At 41.2% G+C, this 22,044-nt stretch overlaps 1 protein-coding gene across 1 annotated transcript; it reads right to left on the bottom strand.

Annotated features, from left to right (window-relative positions):
- Positions 1-296: 296 nt before the first annotated feature.
- On the bottom strand, positions 297-17,005 carry slc26a6.2 (solute carrier family 26 member 6, tandem duplicate 2). Its single transcript, XM_084553317.1, has 19 exons — positions 16,931-17,005; positions 16,629-16,758; positions 14,901-15,040; positions 14,630-14,740; positions 12,920-13,095; positions 12,151-12,315; positions 11,026-11,178; positions 10,861-10,943; positions 10,028-10,175; positions 9,831-9,944; positions 8,434-8,511; positions 7,200-7,295; positions 6,459-6,565; positions 6,161-6,230; positions 5,439-5,531; positions 2,083-2,247; positions 1,795-1,935; positions 1,489-1,543; positions 297-674 (listed from the first exon to the last, which is right to left on the bottom strand). The coding sequence occupies exons 2-19, from the start codon at positions 16,754-16,756 to the stop codon at positions 496-498; spliced, it is 2,202 nt and encodes a 733-aa protein (XP_084409443.1). The 5' UTR covers positions 16,757-16,758; positions 16,931-17,005; the 3' UTR covers positions 297-495.
- Positions 17,006-22,044: the final 5,039 nt, after the last annotated feature.

The raw sequence follows: 22,044 nt of genomic DNA, 5'->3' as shown, positions 1-22,044 counted from the left end.
TTACACTTAATTCATCCCACAGGCCAGATTGGACCCTCTGGCGGGGCAGTTTTTGGCCCGCGGGCCGTATGCTTGACACCCCTGGTCTAGGTCACCTTCAAATGTATGAATTTGTCAGTTTTAATATAAGGTTCTATTTACAGATGATTTGATGCTTCCACAGCGTGGTGATAGAAAGGATATACATAAAATACATAATATATATATAAATGGTGTTTTTTAGGGGGTGTTATGCACCGTGAGTTTGTCCTACAGTGTGTTTCCAGTCTCGATGCTACTAAGCTAACCATCTCCTGGCTTCAACTACACATTTAATGAAAGAGGCTAGTATTGATCGTCTCTTCCGACTCTCAATAAGCATAAGAAATGTCAAACTGTCCCTTCACAATTTTACATCCACTAACAAATGGTAGAAGTCGAGCTTTTGAGACCTCTGAGCTGCACAGAGTGGAGTATACCAGCAAAGAGAGGACCAAACACGAAGTGGAAAACGCTTCATTTTGTCAAGTCTGTTTTGCATTTTGATGCGTGATGGCGTGTACGCTCGTTTTTCACCTTTTCGCTTAACGTAAACTGACAGTGTAGGACAGCGTCATGGACGCTGGTGAAGAGGCAGGACTTCGTCACTTTTTCGTTAAAGAACCCTCCAGTCTGTAGGTTGTCCACCACACCAGCTACAAAGAGAGGGAGAGAGAAGTTATAATGGTGGCAATGAGACGATGAGATGCAAAATGTCGGTGTGGGAAGAAAGAGATGGAGAAATAGAAAAATAGAAGAGGGTGAAGTGGAAGAGTTGGGGGGAAAGATGCAAGAAGGAAGGGACGGAAGCCGTGAGAAGAAAAGTCCTTGTTTTAAATGAACATGGACGTAATTCCTGGCTGTATAAAAATTCTCTTTTGAATGCAAACACTCACAATTACATGCCTTAAACCCACTACGGACTAATTAGAGCTGCAGAGCCTCTGAAATAAACTGGATGGCTCCCAGGATTGTAGTTGTAAGATTTTTTCCCCCTCTGGAGAGTCACATTTGTTCCCCATCTGGCGAGTAAGACCTACATTTAAGAATAAAAACGTTTGCTACTGTAAAAACACAAAGGGACCCTCCGGATTTCAGCCGTATTATTATTTTTTTCATATTTATAGATGACAAATTACGATCTCCTTGTGACCCGTGATTGCATGTCAAGCCACACATCCTCCGGAAATCTTATCCTGGCTTCCTTTACCCAGAAACTCTGCAAAAACATCAGCTAAAACAACATTCAGTGTTACTCACTGTGTGTGCGTGGCGGGTGGGTCTGGAATGTGTAAAAATACATCCACATGTGTGCAGAATATATAATCATAAAGGGATTTTGGACAATTTGGATAAAAAAATTTCCTCTAATCAACACAACTTTAAACAAATTTATCGAAATCCTCATATTTATTCGTCTAAAGTGTTAATACAGTGTTTTATATTCTGTTCTAGTATAGCTGGACTTACTTTGGCAATTAGCGAGAACCACCTCTATACCAATTTCTCCGTAGTCTTTCCGAATCTGAAACAGAAGCACAGAACAAAGGTCAGACTGAGGATCATTTAATTAGCCAGACAACTCAATTTGCACTAAGTGAAAGCGTGAGGAGCTAAAGGGCAAGAAAAGAGACCAGGGAGGATGAATGGATGGAGCATTTTAAAAGGAAGTAAGAATAAAATGTGGGGAGTTTAAACCTGGAACTACCAAGTCAACTGGATACCTCCTTGTTAAAAACGACAGTGTGTGTGTAAAGGTGTTTTCCGTGTTCGTACATTTCGCAGCGTCTTGACTCCCACGGTATCCAGGAAGTTGACGGGGCCGAGGTCCAGCACGATGAATCTCGGGAGCGAGGGGTCGGGCTCGGCATCTATCTGAATGACGGAGATGTCCCCCGTCCTCGTTGGCTCCACCTCCTGGGAAGGAGGAGGCACGACACCAACCAAAGAAAGAGACAAGACGGTTAAACAACAGGAGCTTCAGGAGCTACAGGAGCCTGCAGGGCCGTAAAGCCGTCTTGGTTAAAGCAATAGAGAGTAGAATATATCAGCTGTCTTCCTCACCATATCTCCTCCATTCCCCACCGGGTCTACTCCATTCTCCACCGGGTTTCCTCCATTCCTTTTGAGTGCCTTCTTAGCTTTCTTGGCAATTTTCTTCTCATGCCTCTTCCTTTTGGCCTCCAGCTTCTTCTTTGCAGACAGGCGCTTTGTAATGTCAATGCCAGACTAAAAGACACAGCAAAGAACGGTTACATGAAGACAGACAGATGGGTACAATGTTATATAGCTGGTGTGGGACACGTGCCCTCCTAAAATTGACCAGCGGCTCTGTGCCTTTGATGTAGTCTAATTTACGTACACAGTCAAACTGGCTTAACTGCATTCCAGTAGAACTATTTGGAAAAACCAAGACAGGGAAATATCAGTTGACAGTAACACATCATGTGGTGTTTTGTGTGAACAAACACGTCAACAACAACATGTTTACCCATCTTAAAAAGTCCCGTGCATGTAACTGGTTTGACAAAACGATACCAGATACCATGTGCTAATAAACAGTCTATTATTACTACAGCGATCATTACTGTTGACGTGAGGAGCATCTCATCTTTGATTCTGAGGTCTGGGTTTGTGACGCTCTTCACACTTAATTCCTGAATCATGAGTCTGACTTGTGATGACATTCCAGCTGTGATTTCCAACCAGGTTATTCTAACTTTTGACTTCAAATAAAATGCAACCTGCTCAAGAATGATCTGTCAACAACAAACCAAAAAGCTTCTGATTCCAAACTCTCGTCTCTTAACTCACAGGTACAGGCCTTTCTGTACAGAGTCTGCCTGTTCTGCCTTTAATCTGTGTGCTCCAAAGACATTCGTGTTCGGCTTATTGCTGATATTATACTGGCGATATACACCAAACAGCCACAACATTATGTAACAATGACCATTTTGAGATGATTCAGTGTTCTGCTGTTCTTCATGTGGATGTTACTTAGACATGTAGCACCCACCTAGACCAGACCATATATCCCTACCCCATAGCAATGACCCAGCAGGATGCTGATTGGTGTATGTTTTTGTACTTGTAAACCCCAAGAGCAGCTAATACTCTGTCCAGATGTCACAAAGAGAAATGTGTTGCAACCAGCAGTAACAGAACAGGAGGTGGGGGAGATGATACTGTTCTGCTGCAACTAATAAGAGGAAATGGACATGCCCCCTCCCTCCCCAAAAAATAAATAAATAAATGTGGGTCATCAGCCATCGAGATCGTATTATTTCATTTTTTTTCTTTAATGAATAAAATGTCTGCCTTCAAGTTGCCAAAGTGTATCAGAATTTAATTACAGCTATTCAAGCCGTCCTACGACTTCACAACAGAACCGATGGCAATTAGTATCAGAATGTTTTTGTGCTGCTCGACATCATTAGTCGCCTCAGTTACAGCACCTATCATGTCCTCACCCATCGTCTTAGGCTACTGGCAGTGAGAATGAGCAGCAAACAGTCCTAAATATCTCCAGCGCCTTCCACTATTCGACGTCGGTGGAACAGAAACACCCCCAAAAAAGTGGCAATTTCTCACCTTGCAAACAAACCTGCAGCCTCTGGCAGACAGCTCAGTGAAAATCTTACTTGTGCATCAAAGATAAGAAAGAAAGGAACGACCCCGCGGCTTTGACATGCTGACATCATAATGAATGAGACGTTCCATTATCTCCCCCCAACCATTCACTCTCGGCTTCTCCTCCTCTCGCCGTCTTTTGTCATCTTTTCTTTTTTGTTTTGTTTTTTTTATTCCGCCATCTCTCGATCTGTCTTCCCATTTACCCCAAGGAGACGTGACAGGAGAAGAGGAGGAGGAGGAGGAATATGAAGAAAAGGGGGAGGAAGGAGAGTGGGTGAGGTGAGGTGGGGGGATTAAACAAAAGCAAGCGGAGAAGAAAGCAGAAGGGAAAATAGTGGGATGACATTTTTGAACAATGTCTGTCACGGTCGTGATGTGTGAATCGGTGAGGAGCGGGGTCAGTTATTAGTGTGTCAGAAATGATGTTTGTAAGAGAGGAGTTAATTGCACGGAAAATGCGACAAGATGGATTGCTGCTGGAGTTTCTTTCTCCTGCGTGTGTTTGTGTAGCTCTGGTCGCGTCTATCTGAATGTTTCATTTCAGTCTGAGCTGGTGCGTCCATCATGGCGTGTTTGTAGATCTGATACTGTTTTTTTGTTTTGTGTATTAATGTATTAATATACATGATGGTGCTGATTCTTTTCCTTGCACGATCGAAAGTGAGGAAGTGACATTTTCTTGTCAGAGCTGTTTGAGGCATAAAGACTTGTTCTAGGATTAGGGTAAGGACTTGTATTCAAATTTACACTGATCAGGCATAATATTATGATCACCTTCTGAGGGTGTCCTGTGGTGTCTGGCAAGAGAATGGTGTTAGTGGGGGGGGGGGGGGGGGGGGGCTTTGGGTCCTATTAGATTATATTAGATTCGACTTTATTGTCATACACATGTACAGGTACAGAGCAATGAAATGCTTTGGGTTGAGGGGAGAGGCCTCTGTGGATCATCCCACAGATACTTGATCAGTTTGGGATCTAGTGAATTTGGAGGTCAGGTCAACACCTTGTGCTGTTCTTCATGTTTTTGTTTTTTAGTTGTTCCTAAAGCGTTTTTGTGTGTGTGCCTGTGTCAGGCTGCATCCTGCTGGGGATGGCTGCTGCCATCAAGGAGTATCATTGCTGTCCTGGACAATCTGACCACCATGGTCTAGGTGGGTGCTACATGTCTAAGTATCATCCACACCAATGAATGCCAGATCCAAAAGTTTCCCAACAGAACACTGAATTGTCACATGATGGTCAATGTTATTTGCTTCTCACGTCAGTGGTCATAATGTTGTGGCTGTTTCGGTGTATGTGTGCGGTCTTGTCTATTTAGTAGTGAGAACAATTTTTCATGGGATACTAACACTTTGGGGGCATTTGCTTGACCTGGTTTTAGGGTGACAGTTACAGTAGAGTTAGGGTAAAAGGGCAAGGATCAATGGATGATCCTCACATAGAGTTTGAGTGTGAGTTCTTGTTTTTACTTCAGTCGTAGGCTAAAACTCTTGTTGAACACTAATGTTGTGAGGTAATTTTCCAGGGCCCCACAACCTTTTGAGAGTTAAAACCTGTGGGTGGGGGAAGTCAGGCTGGCTTCCAGGCTAGAAGCACATACCATGCTTTAAAAGGATTGTGTCCTGTTTTGTTCAAGTAATTCCACCACAAATAAGTTTTTTTTTTTTCAGTGTAACTGAAGAGAATTCAGTTATGTTTAAGATTAGGGAAAAGGGCCCGCAAATGCATTATATCAATCAACGTCCTTACAAAGACAGGGACACAAGTTTGTGTGTGTGTGTCCTCACCTTCTCTCCCAGGGCCTCTTGGTACATTTCAGCATTGGCAAAGTAGAGGGTGGCAGAGGAACGAAAGATCAAAACCCCAGGCACCTCGTTCACCTATAATCAGTGAAAGAGTTAATAAATGAAACGGACAAGTTAGTCAATCCATTTCCCATACTTACAGACCTTTATATCACTTTGCAGAAAAAAGGCACAAGTTCAAAATTAAGGCAACACTGGAGCAAACGGTCTACAAAGACACTTACAGCAACGGGAAACTCCGTAAATAAAGTGTGAATAAACTCGTGGACACTGAGAGTTGCACATCTGTAAAGTATAATAGGGATAGATCGCCATATTTGAGCAAAGACTTCCACAGCAGTTTTCATGGGTTAATTTGCTCTTAATTGCAGATTGGTGAGGAATTAGTTGCCTCTGGGGTGTTGTTGTATTAACTGTTCGGTGACGTAGTTTCTTCATTAATTCCAGTTGTATCCAGGGTTTCATTATCAGCCACTCGGGGAGATTTTTAACATCAACATTAAAAACACTGTACCTATATATTTTTTTAAACTTGCAATGACCTAGTTCCAAGTATCTCTTTCAAAACTGGCATAATTAACACTATTTGAAGTCGAGCATTGATTAGGAAGCAAAGACGGTGTTTTTTACCTAACAATTCACTTTGTCAATCTTTGGACTAATACGAATTTTTAAAGATGCTTTCAGGTCATATCTATACATACTTGACTGTAGTCCTCCATTGGCATGTAAATGTCTGTCTCATTGAGCTGCCCTAACAGGGAGTATTTAGGCCTGAAACACACAAAACAGAAGATTTAGTAAGAATTAGTTCAGATGTGGTCTGAAGAACAAGGATTAAGGAAGTTCATTGTTGGGTGTGGTGACTGATAGCAGTGTGCAGTATGTTTGTTAATCCATCATGCACCAGGGTAGACGCAGACGGGTGCAGACTTGCACATGCTCATGCCCATATTACAGTTTTTTAGGTGGATTTAGCTTAACATCAAAAAGTGTTCCTACAGCTGCGTTCTGAAGATGACAGTGAGCATGGAGAAACCGATGGCAGCAGCCAGTCCCAGGTCGGGGTTCAGCAGCAGGGTTAGGATGAAGGTGACCACCCAGATCACCTAGAGAGAGAGAGAAAAAGAGAAAAATGTTAAGAAAATGCTACCCTGGAGTGCAGACCAACCTCCCCGCTGACAATTTTCATGTAGTTGCACTGTAATTGAGGTGTTTTTTTCTTCTCTTTATTGGCTGAAGTACAGCCCGTAATGAATTCCAAATGCTGCATTAGCCACGCTAGCAAAACCCCATAAAATCAAGCAAATACAGAAACGTGCTACGAGTCATGTAAACAGAAATGGTTCAAGGGGAATCCAGAAAGTGGTGAACCTGTGAATAATGTTTATTAAACTACCATTAAACACTTCCTTGTGTACTTTAGAACATTGGTTCTCAAATGGGGGTACCCCTGGGGGTACTTGAAGGCAACCGTTAACCATATGTGAAAACCTGCTCCTTCCTGCTGCTGTTGTGCTAGCTGAGACAATGCTGGAGAAAAATGCAGTGGAGAAATTAAAGACTGTGCCTTTGTCAGAGTTCATAAAACGGGAACGGATATTGTCACACAAGTTGTGGAAAAAACCTAATTAGACACTGATGCTACAGTGCTGTGTTTTGTGTCTTTTTTTCAACCAGAAATGCTTTTCTCTGGGTGCATCTCTGAAAAAAGGTTGAGTATCACTGCTTTAGAAAACTCACCATGTCTATTTTGTTGCTCCTCCACAGAGCAGGGATGTCCATAAACTGCTTCATCATGCCGTGGAGGTTGACGAAGATGATGGCCGCCAGTACTGCCTGTAAAAAAGGGCAAACAATTTTGAAACATGACGGTGAGTTTGATTATCCTTTCATGATAGATTACTATTGATTTTTTGTGTTTTTTAAGATTTAAAAGATGTGAATGCGTTCTGTTTTACACAAACAAATCAAATGCTAAATGTCCTATTTGATGTGTTTTATGTGCTTCTGTTGTAAGAACTGTGAAGTACTGTTTAAATTTAACTCTCACAGCGTATTTCGCAGCTCTAACTTAAAACAGACACTCTTTAAAGAAGAAGGTAACTTTTAGCCCTGGATGTCAAAGCAACTTCTTGGCCCAAAGATTTACAGTGGAAAGTTGGTCTGGAGTTGCTCCATTGGAAAACTGATTACATGGCAGCAAAGCTCTAGCGGGACAATTGAATCATTTGGGCTGGGATTAATGGTGATGATAATGGTGACGGATGAAAGAGTAACAGCAAAGTTGTCATTTTCATCTGAACGCACCAGGCTAAGTAACATTAGCTGGAGGCAGAAAATGTAGTCGTTGGAGGCATTTTGGGAACAAAACTTAAATTATTTTGTATTTTTCACTTTGGGTGAGCATTGAGGAAGCTATCATTTTGGAAAACAATCTCATTTAACATTTAGATATAAAATTTAACATTTAGATTTAACATTTAACATTTAGATATAACATTTAACATTTAGATTTAACATTTAACATTTAGATTTAACATTTAACATCTAGATATAACATTTAACATCTAGATATAACATTTAACATTTAGATTTAACATTTAACATTGAGACTTAACATTTAACATTGAGATTTAACATTTACCTTTAGATTTAACATTTAACATTTAGATATAACATTTAACATTTAGATTTAACATTTAACATTGAGATTAAACATTTAACACTGAGATTTAACATTTAACATTTAGATTTAACATTTACCTTTAACATTTAACACTTAGTAAATGTGATAAACAAAAAAAAGTGACTTTGAAAAATTGTAACCTAATTTTTTAATGTTTTTGGAGCTAAATGTGGGAAAAATTGCGTGTTCATTTTAACATGCACAACTTTACAAATGGCACCCCATACTCAGACCTGTGCTTTATGCTACCTGCTAGCACACACATAGACACAGACACACACACAGTACCTTGGGCAGATCTTCAAAGAGACGTCCAATCCATAGTGTGATGATAAGGATAACTACTGCCGACAGAGCCCCAGCAACCTGCAGTGAAGACAGAGGGGAGACAGACGCATGATGAATGAAAATCGGGAGAGAGAGAGATCAGAGGAAGAGAGTTCAAGAAAATGATGTGGGGGTTATTAGTATGAAATGATGCGTGATTATAAGAGCAGTCAGGTCAACGTCAGTTAAAGTCTTTCCTCTCGTCTCCTCTCTGCTGATTAATGCTGGTGTCAGACTATATCACTTTAGCCTTTGAACAAATCTGTATCTGTGTCAGTGGAGATGGCTGATGTGAGCAAAAATCGATTCTTAATTTTTTTTTGGTTTTTAATGAGGCCGTTTATCAGGCTAACGCCAATTAAGATGGGGTTTTCTCCGCATTTAACCTTTAAGATTTCACTAGTTTGTAGCTCCAGGCAGAGAGAAGGGTTGGGATAAAAAAAAAAAATACTAATGAGAAGATCAAGCCATTAAGTTTAAAACTTGTAATGGATTAAATGCAATCAGCTCGGTTTATAATTTCAGTTGGATGGGAGACAGGAGAAGCCAGGAGATACAATCCAAACTAATTAAAGAAAATAATTATTACAGCTTTTTAATTTAACCAGTTTCACTTTAGTGGATTTATTGGTCTAATTCAGTGTTTTTCAACCTTTTTTGAGCCAAGGTACATTTTTTTCATTGAAGAAATCACAAGGCTCACCACCAACCGAAAATGTTAAAAAAAAATGAAACTCTGTAGCCTACATTAACAATATAAAGTCATTCTTGTCAAAGTGTCTTGAATAGGAATCAAATAAACACAAAGAAAAAAGTCTAATGATCTTTCATATTTCTACTCATTCACTGTGAAACCTTGGCCTGTTTGGATGAACACATCTCTTGGCCTATAGGTACACAGATATATATACACAGACACTTGACAATGGCATATTATTTGCAGATAATAATTAATTCGCTTTCAAAAAAATGTTTTTTAGACCAATTAGGTAAAATTGCATAATTTCCCACGGCACACCTGACGATCTCTCACGGCACACTAGTGGTTGAAAAACACTGGTCTAATTAATGGCAACATGAAGTTGACCCCTCCAAAAAAGCAAGCATAACAGATGCATTTGGTTTTTTAATGTCTTGCCTTCATATTTCATCACGTTTGGGTTGATTTATGAAAAATTCATGTGGTACAAGTTTGGCCAAGGCCCTCCTAAGGGAGATATTTTCATCTCAAGAGTTCATATCGGCAAACTGGTCTATTTTTTCTTTCTGTGATATGGCTGACTATATCTTTAAAAGTAAAATACTTTCTAATTTTGTCAAATAAAAGAATCTTAAGTGCAAGTCTTGCTCATACCAACCTGCGTATTCCCTCCTGTGCTCTCCTGGACCAAGCTGCGAGACATGGAGCAGCTGACGGCAAAACACTGGAACATTCCTCCAACAGAGTTACTCAAACCCAGGGCGATCAGCTCCTGTAGACCGTGAAAAGGCGGTGTTTACATACAGCACACTAACACCTCTGTTCATCCTTGTGCCCATTCGCCCACCTCCCTACCTGGTTGCTGTCCACCTTGTATCCATACTTCAGGCCGAAGATTCGTCCCAGAGAGATGGCGATGCCGTAGCCGACCACAGACAGGGCAAAGGCGTCCCCGATCACCTGGCTGAACAGCGAGAAAGTCGGAAGAACAGGCGGCTGGAGGCTGACATTGCAGGGACAGAGCAGAACACATGACGCTTTACAGACTGTTTGTTAAAGTTTGCAAGAAAGGGGAAGGACACAAATGCATTACACAAACAATGAATAAAACACAGCAGTTGTGTTTTATTCATTTTTTAAACGAATAAGGCGAAACACCACCTATTGCTGTTGAGTATAGGAGGTCTTCCATGTGACCCAGGACTTGGTACACACTACCAAATGAATGCAGTCAAATGCATCCCAGACCACCTCCAAATGTGGTCAGAGATCAGATCACTCGAATACCTCTGTAATGTGTTCTGGGTGTGTTCACACATGTACTTTAAGTTGGTCAGATTGTCCAGGACAAATATTAATGCAAGGTCTGAAAGAGGCCAAAGTACAAGGGAAGAAAGAGGACTTTACATACAGAGAGAGAACTAATGAGGGAACAAGACACAGGAGAGCTTAACGATTACACAGGCAGGAAAACACAAAGACAGACAAAAAGACACAAGTACAAGGATCTTAAGAAGTAAGAGGAGTAGACAACACAAAACTCATGCAAGGAAACCTAAACTGAATAAAAGTCCAAAACTGAAACTCGTGGAAAAAAAACAGAACAATAAAAAAAAGAGGCAGAACTAAATGAATCAAGTTCATATTCTGACCCAAACGAACACTGTATAATTGTATGTGTTTCTCACCCTGAGGGAATCACTCCCACCACATCCACATCGTAGGTCTCCTTCAAGTTAACTTGCCAGGAGACTACTGTCGCTATAACGATCTGGAGGAAGACATAATAAGAAATGCACTGTCCATAGAATACATTATATGTGCACATACCGTGTGTACGCATGTATACTCACAGCGATCAGCTCCACGGGTATAGGAACAGGTAGCTTTTTACCCAGGTATATATTGAGCTCCTTAGCCGCGATGAGGCCAACGATGGCGACGGCGCTGACCACAAGAGTGCCGAGGTTTGTGTCTGGAATGAGATAGCACAGCTCCAGCACTGTCTGGAAGAGAAGGAGAGAAGTATTTAATTATGGTTTAAATGCACGTCTGGAAGAAGAACCATTAGAGGTAAATAAAAAATATTTATCATTGTACTTTTACGTGCACTGATATAAGAAGTGTCAGCTAGGGTGAGGGTTAACAGTCAACATGTTCCAGGACTCTTGAATGGATCAAAAATGCAAATACATATTTGAAATAATTAACTTTTCAGCTGGGTTACTCATGGCAGCATAACTAATAGGCGGGTTACACTTCTACGTCAAGCTGTAACTACGCGCCACGTCGACACATAGCTCAAGAGCTGTGATTGATCCGCTTGGTAGTAGCGTATTCCTGCTTTAGTATTTCTGGCTGCATTTCCATCTCCGCAATTTTCGAATTGATTGTTTTGGATCAATACAAATGGAAAGGTTAACTGAGGAGGTTCGGAGATACAAACGTTTGTACGACTGGTGTTTGGCGAAATTTCAGCGAAAGTTTCAGTCGCCATTGTTGAAGTGAAGCAGAAAGTAGAAACAAAAATTAACCCGACAGGCAAAAAAAGTCACAGCGGCAATTAGCGTTGTTACTGACGAGCACACAAATATAAATGGCTTGCACCGGCGCATGCTACGTGCGTAGGTTATGGCGTCTAATTCCTGCAGTACTCTACAAACGCCTTCAGGTAAGGACACTCCTAAAACACAGCCATAGCTGCCTCAAGGGAAGGTTAACTGGTCCCCACAACTCTGTGGATCAGCCACAATCACACAGCTTGAAGCCAACCAAGACGGATTGTTTGGTGATCCTGAGATCTGTCAAATATCGCAAGTAACCAACACCCTCACAAGGTAACCAAGGTGATCCTGTGGCTATAACACAATCAACACAGTCTCCGACCAAATATGGTCGTTGGGATAAAAAGGTCTATCATCGACTCCGGATTGCAACCTAGAAGTCATCAAGCGTTGACAGTCTGTGCCCTTTCTTACATATATCAGGGCAAGAGGTCCGCTGTGCCTCTTTGGGTTGATGCCAAAGGTGTATTTGAGCTGGGACACGATCACGTGGATGGCCGCTCCCGTGGTGTAGCCTCGGACCAGCGGGTCGGACAGGTAGGTCACCACGAAACCAAACTGGACAAGGCCGAGCAGAATCTGCGCATGCAAAGAGATTCAAAAGACACCAATTACATTGTTATATGTGACGTAGGATTGCCAACAAGTTGCTTCCTTGTGTCTTGCATCACATTCCCACAAGGAAATACTTATATACCGAAAAAAAACCTGTGTTACCGTAATGTTTAGACTTTGCTGAACTAGTTAAGCAGGACGGACAACATTTTTAATGTAGCTTGTTTAGTCTGGTCTGGTGAATAACAAACCTTTAGAACTGTTCCATTGGGAACTGATCCTTCTCCTTCCCAGATCTGACCTGAATCAGTTCCCCCATAATGAAATCCTAATGGTGTGTTACCAGACTCATACTCTGATAATACCTGAGTCTGACTATGCCAAGCTAGGCAATATCTAGACTCCATATAAACTAGTATGAGACAAAACGACAGCAGGAAACTTTCAAAGTGGTCATTAGCATCTTGAAATGGATTCTGTAAAGGTTAAAGGCTTCTGTTGTTACTGTTTGTTTTATTGCATTCATTGCTGTTGGTGCCTGTCGTCGGTGCTGTCGTCTGACCAGATGTCAATAACTCCAAAATACTTCACTTCCGGACTGAAATGTTGAATTATCTCGGACATTTACCTGAAATATTCCGGATAGAAAGGTGACAGCCACGGCCACTCTGACCCTCTCTGCATCACGTAGATCTGTGTTAACTATACTGTTGTTGCTGCCATTGACAAATGACATAAAGTCTGAGTCTGGGGCCAGTCGCTCGGTCACTCCTCCTATCATCACGCTCATCACAGCATATGTTCCTGAAGGTGGGGAGACACAGATAGAAGCATTTACAGCGCTACTGAAGACCTGCCTCTATCTCAACCTCTGGGGATATTCTTTCTCTGTGTTTAACCCATCCATTCATTCACAAAGCAGTGTGTACACTCAAAGCAGTGCTGCAGGCAATGTGGGTTAAGTCCTTGCTCAAGGCACCTCATCCTTGACTGACCTTACAGGCCCACATCTGCTTCTCTAGCCACTATTCCATGGCTCCCCTAATTATTTTATACCAAAATGCTAAGAACTTCACATTGTGACCATCTTTTGATCAGTGTTATTTCTCTTGCATGTTTGATGTTCACTGTGCAGACTTACATGTTGTGTGTTCAGAGTTTGACCTCTGATTCTTCTCATTTTAAGCCATGTACTGACAAGCAGCATTTGCTTTGTGTAGCTTAGAAGCCAATCCTGTTCCAAGTGTGCATTGCACATACGGTACATTGTAGGAAACTACTAACTCAACTTTTGCAATGACAAATAATTGCATATTTGTACATGTTATTGTGGGAACATCTAACCAGATACTTTTTTCCATATATCTCTGAACATGCATGGAAGTGATCTTAAATATTATACAGATGCTCATTAAAAAACAACAAAAAATTCTGAATTATTGTAATAAACATGAACTGATTACTGTCCAATTCATTAAATTCTCCTTCTAGCAAAGAAGGCGATGCTTTAGTCCTTCAGGAGAAGACCACATATTATACACATGTCTATACATAATCTAATCATCTAAATCTGTGCTAGCAGCAGCTAATGTGATGCCTTGAGTCTCAACCACAGCTGTTGCTGCTTCACCAGATGATTAGTTTTCATGTAGCTCCCTCTGGAGCCACCAGAGGCTTCATACAACTTCTTAGAATTAATGTGAAACTCAGTAAAACTAATCTTAAATATCACAGAGAACATCAAAACATCTTCTCTGGTGTACTTCAGTATGTCTGTGAAGGTTCTCAGTCATCCAGGCCATGGTATAACTGCACTTGTTCAGTTTATTGAAGACATTTTGCTTCTTATCCAAGTAGCTTCTTAGGTTTCAAATGATTGGTGCTGATTTGGAGTTTAAATGAGAGCACCTGTTGGTGTTCTCTACCTACATATAACATGGCTATGGTCTGTAACGACCAGATAGCCACCTGGAATTGGAAGAAACTTTCCCGGTCCTGTTTTCCTTTTCCATTAAATGGTTAATGTACTCCAATCATGGGTCATAAAAGTATCACTGGAGAAGGAAAACAAAGCTGATTCCTCCAATCACAGGTGAGTATGTGGTTGTTAACTGACCCGACTCATGTTCCCAGCTCCCCACCAGTCTTTTAGAACTGAAGAAGCTTGATTTAATGAAATGTCTTCAAAAAGCCCAGCTGCCCTTGTTTTGCTTTTCTTTTGTTGTTCTTCTTTTGTTTTGTATCTGGATATCAGATGTACTATCTATGCACTTCATGGCGGTTTGATTCTGAATAACCCAGAGAGCACGTACTGTAAAGAAAATAACAAAATGCATACCAACTGAGATGTGCTTAGATGTGCCAAAGATGAAGTAGACTAGGACCGGATAGAAGGAGGAGAACAGCCCATAGACTGCAGGAACAGATGCCAGCAAGGCGTAGGCCATACCTGCAGAGATAAGAGGTTAAATATGTTTTCCTACAATACTGTGATACCACAAACCACCATCTTAATGATACAATTTTCAACAGTATTGCATATCTTCCTTCAGCTCCCCTAACGACCCTTCCCTCTCTTCATCTCCTCATCTCTTGCACCTCCATCTCACCCTGCGGCAGCTGCATGATCCCCACGCTGATCCCAGAGATCAGGTCGCCCAGGGCGTTTTCTCTGAAGGAGTAACGAGGCAACCACGATAGGACGGGAACACTGCTCAGTAGGCAGCTCTTCATCCTGGGACCAGAACACCTGAGCATTTGTGACAGAAGGGAGGGAACACAGAGGGGGGTGATATTTTTGTAGAGATTCACTTTGACATCATTTGTGCAGCACATATAAAGTCTATGTGAAGTGTGACCTTCTCGCCCACTCCTGGTTCATGTCTTCATGTTGTTTTGCCCCACCATGTTGCCTAGATTTTTTTTCCAATGAGTTCATAAATCCCTATTATCTCTGTGTGTCAGCTGTTGGTTAAGTTTTCTGGGAGGATACCCTGGCATGCAACCAAACTTTAACTACTTTCTAAGAAAAACCTCTAGGTAATCATTATAGAGGTCATCATGCCTTATTCTTTCATATACGCATTAATTTCTTGCAGCCTTTTCCTTGGCCTTTACCCTGTATTTGTAGTTTTGTTTTATTTCTACACATGCTTTATGTAACTGCACATATGAGAGCCTACACCGATCAGCCACAACATTAAAACCACTGACGGGAGAAGTGAATAACATCTTGTGACAATTCAATGTTCTGCCAAGAAACTTCTGGACCTTGCATTCATGTGGATGTTACTTAGACATGTAGCACCCACCTAGACCAGACCAGGCACCCCCACCCCATAGTAATGACACTCCTTGATGGCAGCAGCCAACCCCAACGGTTTAGGAACAACTCAAAAAAACATGAAGAACAGCACAAGGTGTTGACCTGGCCTATAAATTCACTAAATCCAAACTGATCAAGTATCTGTGGGATGATCCACAGAGGCCCCTCCCACTAACAGCATTCTGTTGCCAGACACCACAGGACACCCTCAGACGGCCTGATGAACTGCCTGATTGGTGCAAGTTAGTCATCTGATCTGTTGCTGGGACGTGTTCAGACGACCTCTTGTCTGCAGTGCTAGAAGAGAAGCTGATAGCTGGTAGAAAATACTGTGGGTCTTATCAGCTTATCTATTTCATTAATTATTATCTATAACCACTTATCCTCTAGAGAGTCTCACGGATGCTGGAGCCTATCCCAGCTGACATTGGGCAAGAGCCGGGATTCACCCATGGACAGGTCGCCGGGCTATCACAGGACTCACACAGAAAGACAAACAACCGTTCACACTCAATTTAGAATCACGAATTAACAGGACAAGAATGCACAAGGAAAACACGCAAACTCTGCACAGAGAGCAGTTTCAAACCCAGTCCCTTCTTGCTGTGAGGTGACAGTGTTAACCCCTGCACCACAGCACTCTATTAGCAGTGATTAGTTAACACAAGTGAGCGAGTTAGCCAACGCCTACGATCGATAGTCCTCTTGCAAAGTGCAACACTGCTCAAGATCTTGCAATTGAAAAAGTATTGTATATTTCTGAAGTTGATCAACACTGTTCAAGCTCAGCTTGTGTGCGTGCAAACGGGCTGATAGTTGGGTGTTACGGAAGAAAACTATTTAACTCACTAATGTAAGGTGAAGCCCACCACAACACACACTTTGTCCTCTTAAAGGAATCTGGTGAGGGATTAGTCTGAATGTTCATTAATGATTCTGAATAGATTCGGTGTAACTGTTGGACGCTTAGCAATGATGCACAGTGGATTATACAATATGTGGAGGGGTTTACCTCATTGACGATTTGACCTTCTGACACAGAGATGTCTTTGTGTCAGACTTCTGTGCCATCTCCTCCACTGTCTCTTCATCCAGGATTTCCCTCTGGACGTTGTAGCCCATACGTCTTCTCTCCTCCATGGCTGAAACAAGGTGCGACAGTTAGAAATATTTATTTTCCCGCACGCTTGGCTTGTTATGATATTAAGACGATATCCATATATCTCGTATTTAGATTTTACTTTGCAAGCACCGTTTTTCAGTTTCATCATGTCAAGATAGCACAGATCTCAAGAGGGGAGCAACAGTATCTACCTTCGTGAGTTTGCAGATTTTTACAGAAAGCCGAGATCCCAGGAAGCCTTTAGAAGAACCATGCAAGTTTTGTCTCCTGATGTCTGTTTTCAGACCTCTGGTCAAGACTGTTATAAAAAAAAATCTTCCACCAAAATTTTGAAAGAGGTTTCCCCGTTGCGAGAAATAAATCCAGTCGGTGTCCCTGTCATCGGACTGAACCAGCTGTAAAGTTTTCAGCCAGATCCCAGAGCAGGTCCTGACCGTGTGCTTGCAGCAGCCAAAGCAAAAAGGTGAGGTTTTATTTTGAACAATCGTTTCCTCCTCTCTCCTGGTGAGTCAGTTTCCGCTGTTGTTGTCTCCGCTGTCGAGCCTTGAGACCTCGGAGAGCAATGAAGATATGAAACTGGACATTGTTGTGGAGAGAGAGGGCAAAGTTCCCAAACGACGTGCAATAGAAGTTAGAGATGAATGCGGGGTCTGGCCTCAGTTTCTCATTAACAGAGTAGGTCAGTGTTTCATTTAGAGTATACAATAATGTCCTGCTTCATATCTACTTTAAATAAATGTATGTAGCCCACCATAAATGTGAGCGAGAATAAATCAATATAGACAGACTTGCCGTACAGGCTGTAATATGTTTTATTTTAGCCTGTCTTATCTTACGTCTGTGAGATTAGACTATTCGCGCATGATCATGATAACATAACAGCAGAGTGAATGAGAGCCCTGATTTATCACTGATACTGGAAATAAATGCACAGTGTTTTATAGATTCATCTCCAGATAGTAATCCTGTCATAGTTTTGTCTAATTAATTAAATCATAGAGCTACAGTTAGCATGGAACTTCAGGTACATTTCATGGACTGCATTTTAATGTTGTTGCACATTATTTAATGGTGTTAAATGACATGGTGAGATGGTTAGGGATATGGTTAAGGACAGGCAGCCGTCTACAGATCACACAGTAACACACTTTTTTAAGAAGACAAGGATCCAAGAGTTTAATGTCACTCGTCTGCTTTTTTAAGACTTGTGAAATCTTCTGGCTTTACTCTTTATTCCTCTTGGGTCTTTGAATAGGTGCATTTATTTAGGGAATATCTTGAGACAGCTGAAGCAAATTGTGTAGGATTTGCTTGTCGATAATAACTCTCTCTTGGGACCGTAAAAGACACACGAGATGTTCGGGACTAAAAAGTAGTGGTTAGAAAAGTTATGGTGAACCAAAATGGAGATTTTACCTGGAGAGCTACTTTGAGGTTTAAGGCAGTTGAAGTTAACTGTAGCTACATGATTCTCCACAGTTTGGACTTATTTTGACCGCAGTTCATGAATTAAAATATATATATATATTAATAACAATAATTTTCATGCTTCTGAATCATCTGATTTATGAATCTGAACAAAACCGAATTCGTTACCATCAGTCACCTCCAATACATCTTCAGTTGCAGGTCAGTTATCATCAGTGTTGCCAGATGGGAAATGAAGAAATATCCTCCTGTCGCTTTAAAATGACTTTGATCTGAACTGTCATAAGTATTAAAACAGCATGGAGAAAAAAAAAAAGCATGCGCTTGGACAGTGCATTCTGGACTCATCAGACCACATGACCTTCTTCCATTGCTCCAGAGTCCAATCTTTATGCTCCCTAGCAAATTGAAGCCCTTTTTCCTAGTTATCCTCACTGATTAGTGGTTTCCTTAAGGCTACACAGCTGTTCAGTCCCAATCCCTTGAGTTCCCGACCACATTTCATCCTGGAAGACGATGGTTCCCCACTATCCTTCCAGTTTTTAATAATGCGTTGGACAGTTCTTAACCCAGTTTTAGTAGTTTCTTCAATCTCCTTAGATGTTTTCACTGCTTGATGCATGCCAATGATTTGACTCTTCTCAAACAGACTTAACATCTTGACCATGACCACAGGATGTGTCTTTAGACATGGTTGTTTAAGAAATGAGAAGCTACTCATTGCATCAGCTGGGGTTAAATAAGGCTCGTACCTATTTGCTTAGTTAAATCCAGGTGGAGACTTTGTTTTTCTCCAGGCAGTGTACTTAAACCCTACACACTTCTTAGCCTAAAATGTATTTATATATGTATAAGAGACATTACGGAAGGGACTTAAAATCCATTTTGTAACAAAAATTAAGCTGTAAACTGCATGTCTCTTTATTTAAAAGTAGCTACATAGATTTTAAAATATCTCAGAGTATACTGTATAGGTCACTTGCTTCAGTGAGCATTTAACTGTGATACTGTTTTCTGTATTTTGTCACCTAAGTTCATATCTGGTGGTGTTTCATGCTCAAGAGAGTTGTGGTGTGTCTCTGAGCATGGCCTCAGTGTTTACTGTTAAAATAGTTTCTTAACCGTTATTTATTTTTTCTTCCCCAAAGCTTTAACTTGGAGTAAACCTCCGTGACAACATGCTTATTTCAAACATGGCAGCGTTCAACCTGTGAGCTTCACTGAGGTCTGACTTCTGCCCCCTATTATATCACAACACACACAGACAGGGCTGGCAGTAGATAGGTGTTTGGTATTTATGAGACTAATAATCAGTTACGACTGTAATATTAATCAGTCAGCGGTTTACTATATCGACCCACAGTTGCGCAAACATTTCATATTCTTTTTCTTTTCTTTTTATATGAGATTTAATCACTCAGCATGTCTCTTTTTAATTTCAGTTCTAGCATAAACGGCCTGTGTGGCGTCATGACGTTACGCTCGCTGTTGACTTGTCAATCCAGATATTCCTGCATAGGAAAACAATGCTTGTAGCAACAATCATATGAAGATAATGTGATGACTTTACTGAGTATCCAAACTGTTAAATATAGAAACAAAAAAACCACACCCAGAAGGAGGTGCAGCCAAATGTTTTACGATTCACACTGTAAAACATTACAGCCCCAATAAGTCACATGAATGTTTTTCTTTCTTTAACTCCAATGGTCATGGCAGGTTTTTGAAAAATTGATGTAGGAGGAGGAGGAGGAAGTGTGACAGGATTTGAATACTGGCAAATATAGAGGCTGCTGCCATTTTTTATTAAACAGAACTATTATTATAAAATGACGATAGCTTTGAAACAAGGCTATACATTCATTCATTCATTCATCTTCTATACCCGTTAAGTCCTGTTGAGGGTCACGGGGGTCTGCTGGAGCCTATCCCAGCTGTCATCGGGCGAGAGGCAGGAGTACACCCTGGACAGGTCGCCAGTCCATCGCAGGGCCAACACAGAGACAGACAACCATTCACACTCACACTCACACCTACGGCCAATTTAGAATCACCAATTAACCTGATGAGCATGTCTTTGGATGGTGGGAGGAAGCCGGAGTACCCGTGGAGAACGCACACAGACACAGGGAGAACATGCAAACTCCACACAGAAAGGCCAGCCGGCCCATGGATTCGAACCGGTGACCCTCTTGCTGTGAGGCATCAGTGCTAACCACCTCGCCACTGTGCCGCCCCAAGGCTATACAACCACAGTATTAATTAATTAATTAATTAATCAAACCACAGTATTACAACATCAGTAGAAATATTGGCACCATAGGCATAATAGATGTGTGGATTTTAGAAGCTGTTTCTCTGCCAGGAATGAATCTCAAAGTGACTGATTTTGGTGGATCAAATTTTAATTTCCTCCTCTCTGGACGGCCTGAATAAAATAAATGTCAAACTTCTGAACGAACAAGTTGTGAGCTGAATCTGTCTGAAGTTTACATAAACTTTAAAACATGCCATTAGTGGTCAAGATGAGAAATCTACATAGAAACCAAAACATTAGTGCTCTCAACTTAAAATGGCAACTGATATGAATTTAGTTAAATTGATCTTAACTTGGAAATGTGAGTTGAAATAGTGAGGAATTGTGAGTTCATTAGTGGGAGAACATTAGTTATAACTTAGCTTCTTGAGTTGAAACCGGTTTTCTTCAGGTTGAGTTTACTCACATTTTTAAGTCAGCAGGTGATCTTTCCTTTTCTAAGTTTTACTGACTTGGAATGTTTTATAATGCACAGGAAAACTGTCACCCTCTTTTTATCTAAAAACCACACCGAACAGAACAAAATGGGACACGATTATGAGAATAACTCCATACCTGAGCTTCATGAGCGCAAGTTTTTGTTTGTTTAGCTGGGCTATTGTGCGTCTATTGTGATTGTGAAGACACATTCAAAGTGTGTCTGCTGAGTTTCCCTCCTTTTCTTTGCTGTCATCAGGCATGTCACTAAATCCCCTGGGGCTTTATGTGTAAGGCAACGACCTCCTAAGCCAGGGTTTATGGGTTTGGTCCTGTCTGGTGGGACACAGGTATGACTTACCTTTTTGTGCATGTAAACACGATATCCTATTACCTGGGGGAGTTCTTCTCCTGGCTATGCCTGCTGGACTTCTCTGAAAGAAACTGTTGCACCTATGCACCTTATCCAGGCTTCTGATTTTGGCTGACTACCAGTGCAGACATGGCTTCAGGCAACAGTGGTTGAAACAATGGCAGCAATAAAAGCGATAAAGATGCTGGGGTTTTGTCTTTTGATAATGAACCAACTGAACAAATTAAGTTGGCAGTTTGGGTGTGATAAAGCAATACAATGCTGAAATATTCACGTTTGCATTGAACAGGCTGTACGACGCTGGTTTTTCCAACACAAAAAGGGTAGACAGTCAAGTCACAGTTGAAAAGGAAAACTCTTACATGGCCAAAGAATAAAACGTGGTCCCTAAGAGGAGTCTTATAGTGTCCATAGATGAGTTGCTTAGCTAATGTTACTCGTAGGACTTCTTGAAGACTTTTCATCCAAGTAGCTTCTTTGGCTCTAACTGACTGATGGTGATGGGGAGTTGGTATTTGAATAAGAACATCTGTGGGTCTGTAACAACCAGACACTTATCTATAATTAAAGGAAACAGTTCTCCTTACCCTGTGTTCGTGCTCCAACAACCCATTGCTAATTTGATGTCCTTTTTATGTAAAGTGTCTTTGAGTATCTTGAAAAGCGCTTTTAAATAAAATGTATTATTATTATTATTATTATTGGCCACGGACTCCAGTTTCAAGGTGTGAACAGGGGTGAAACGTTTTGGGCACGGACGTTAAGACTCC

The sequence above is a fragment of the Chelon labrosus genome, assembly GCF_963514085.1.
Source record: "Chelon labrosus genome assembly, chromosome: 10".
NCBI lineage: Eukaryota > Metazoa > Chordata > Actinopteri > Mugiliformes > Mugilidae > Chelon > Chelon labrosus.
This window is presented reverse-complemented; position numbering and strand designations above follow the sequence as displayed.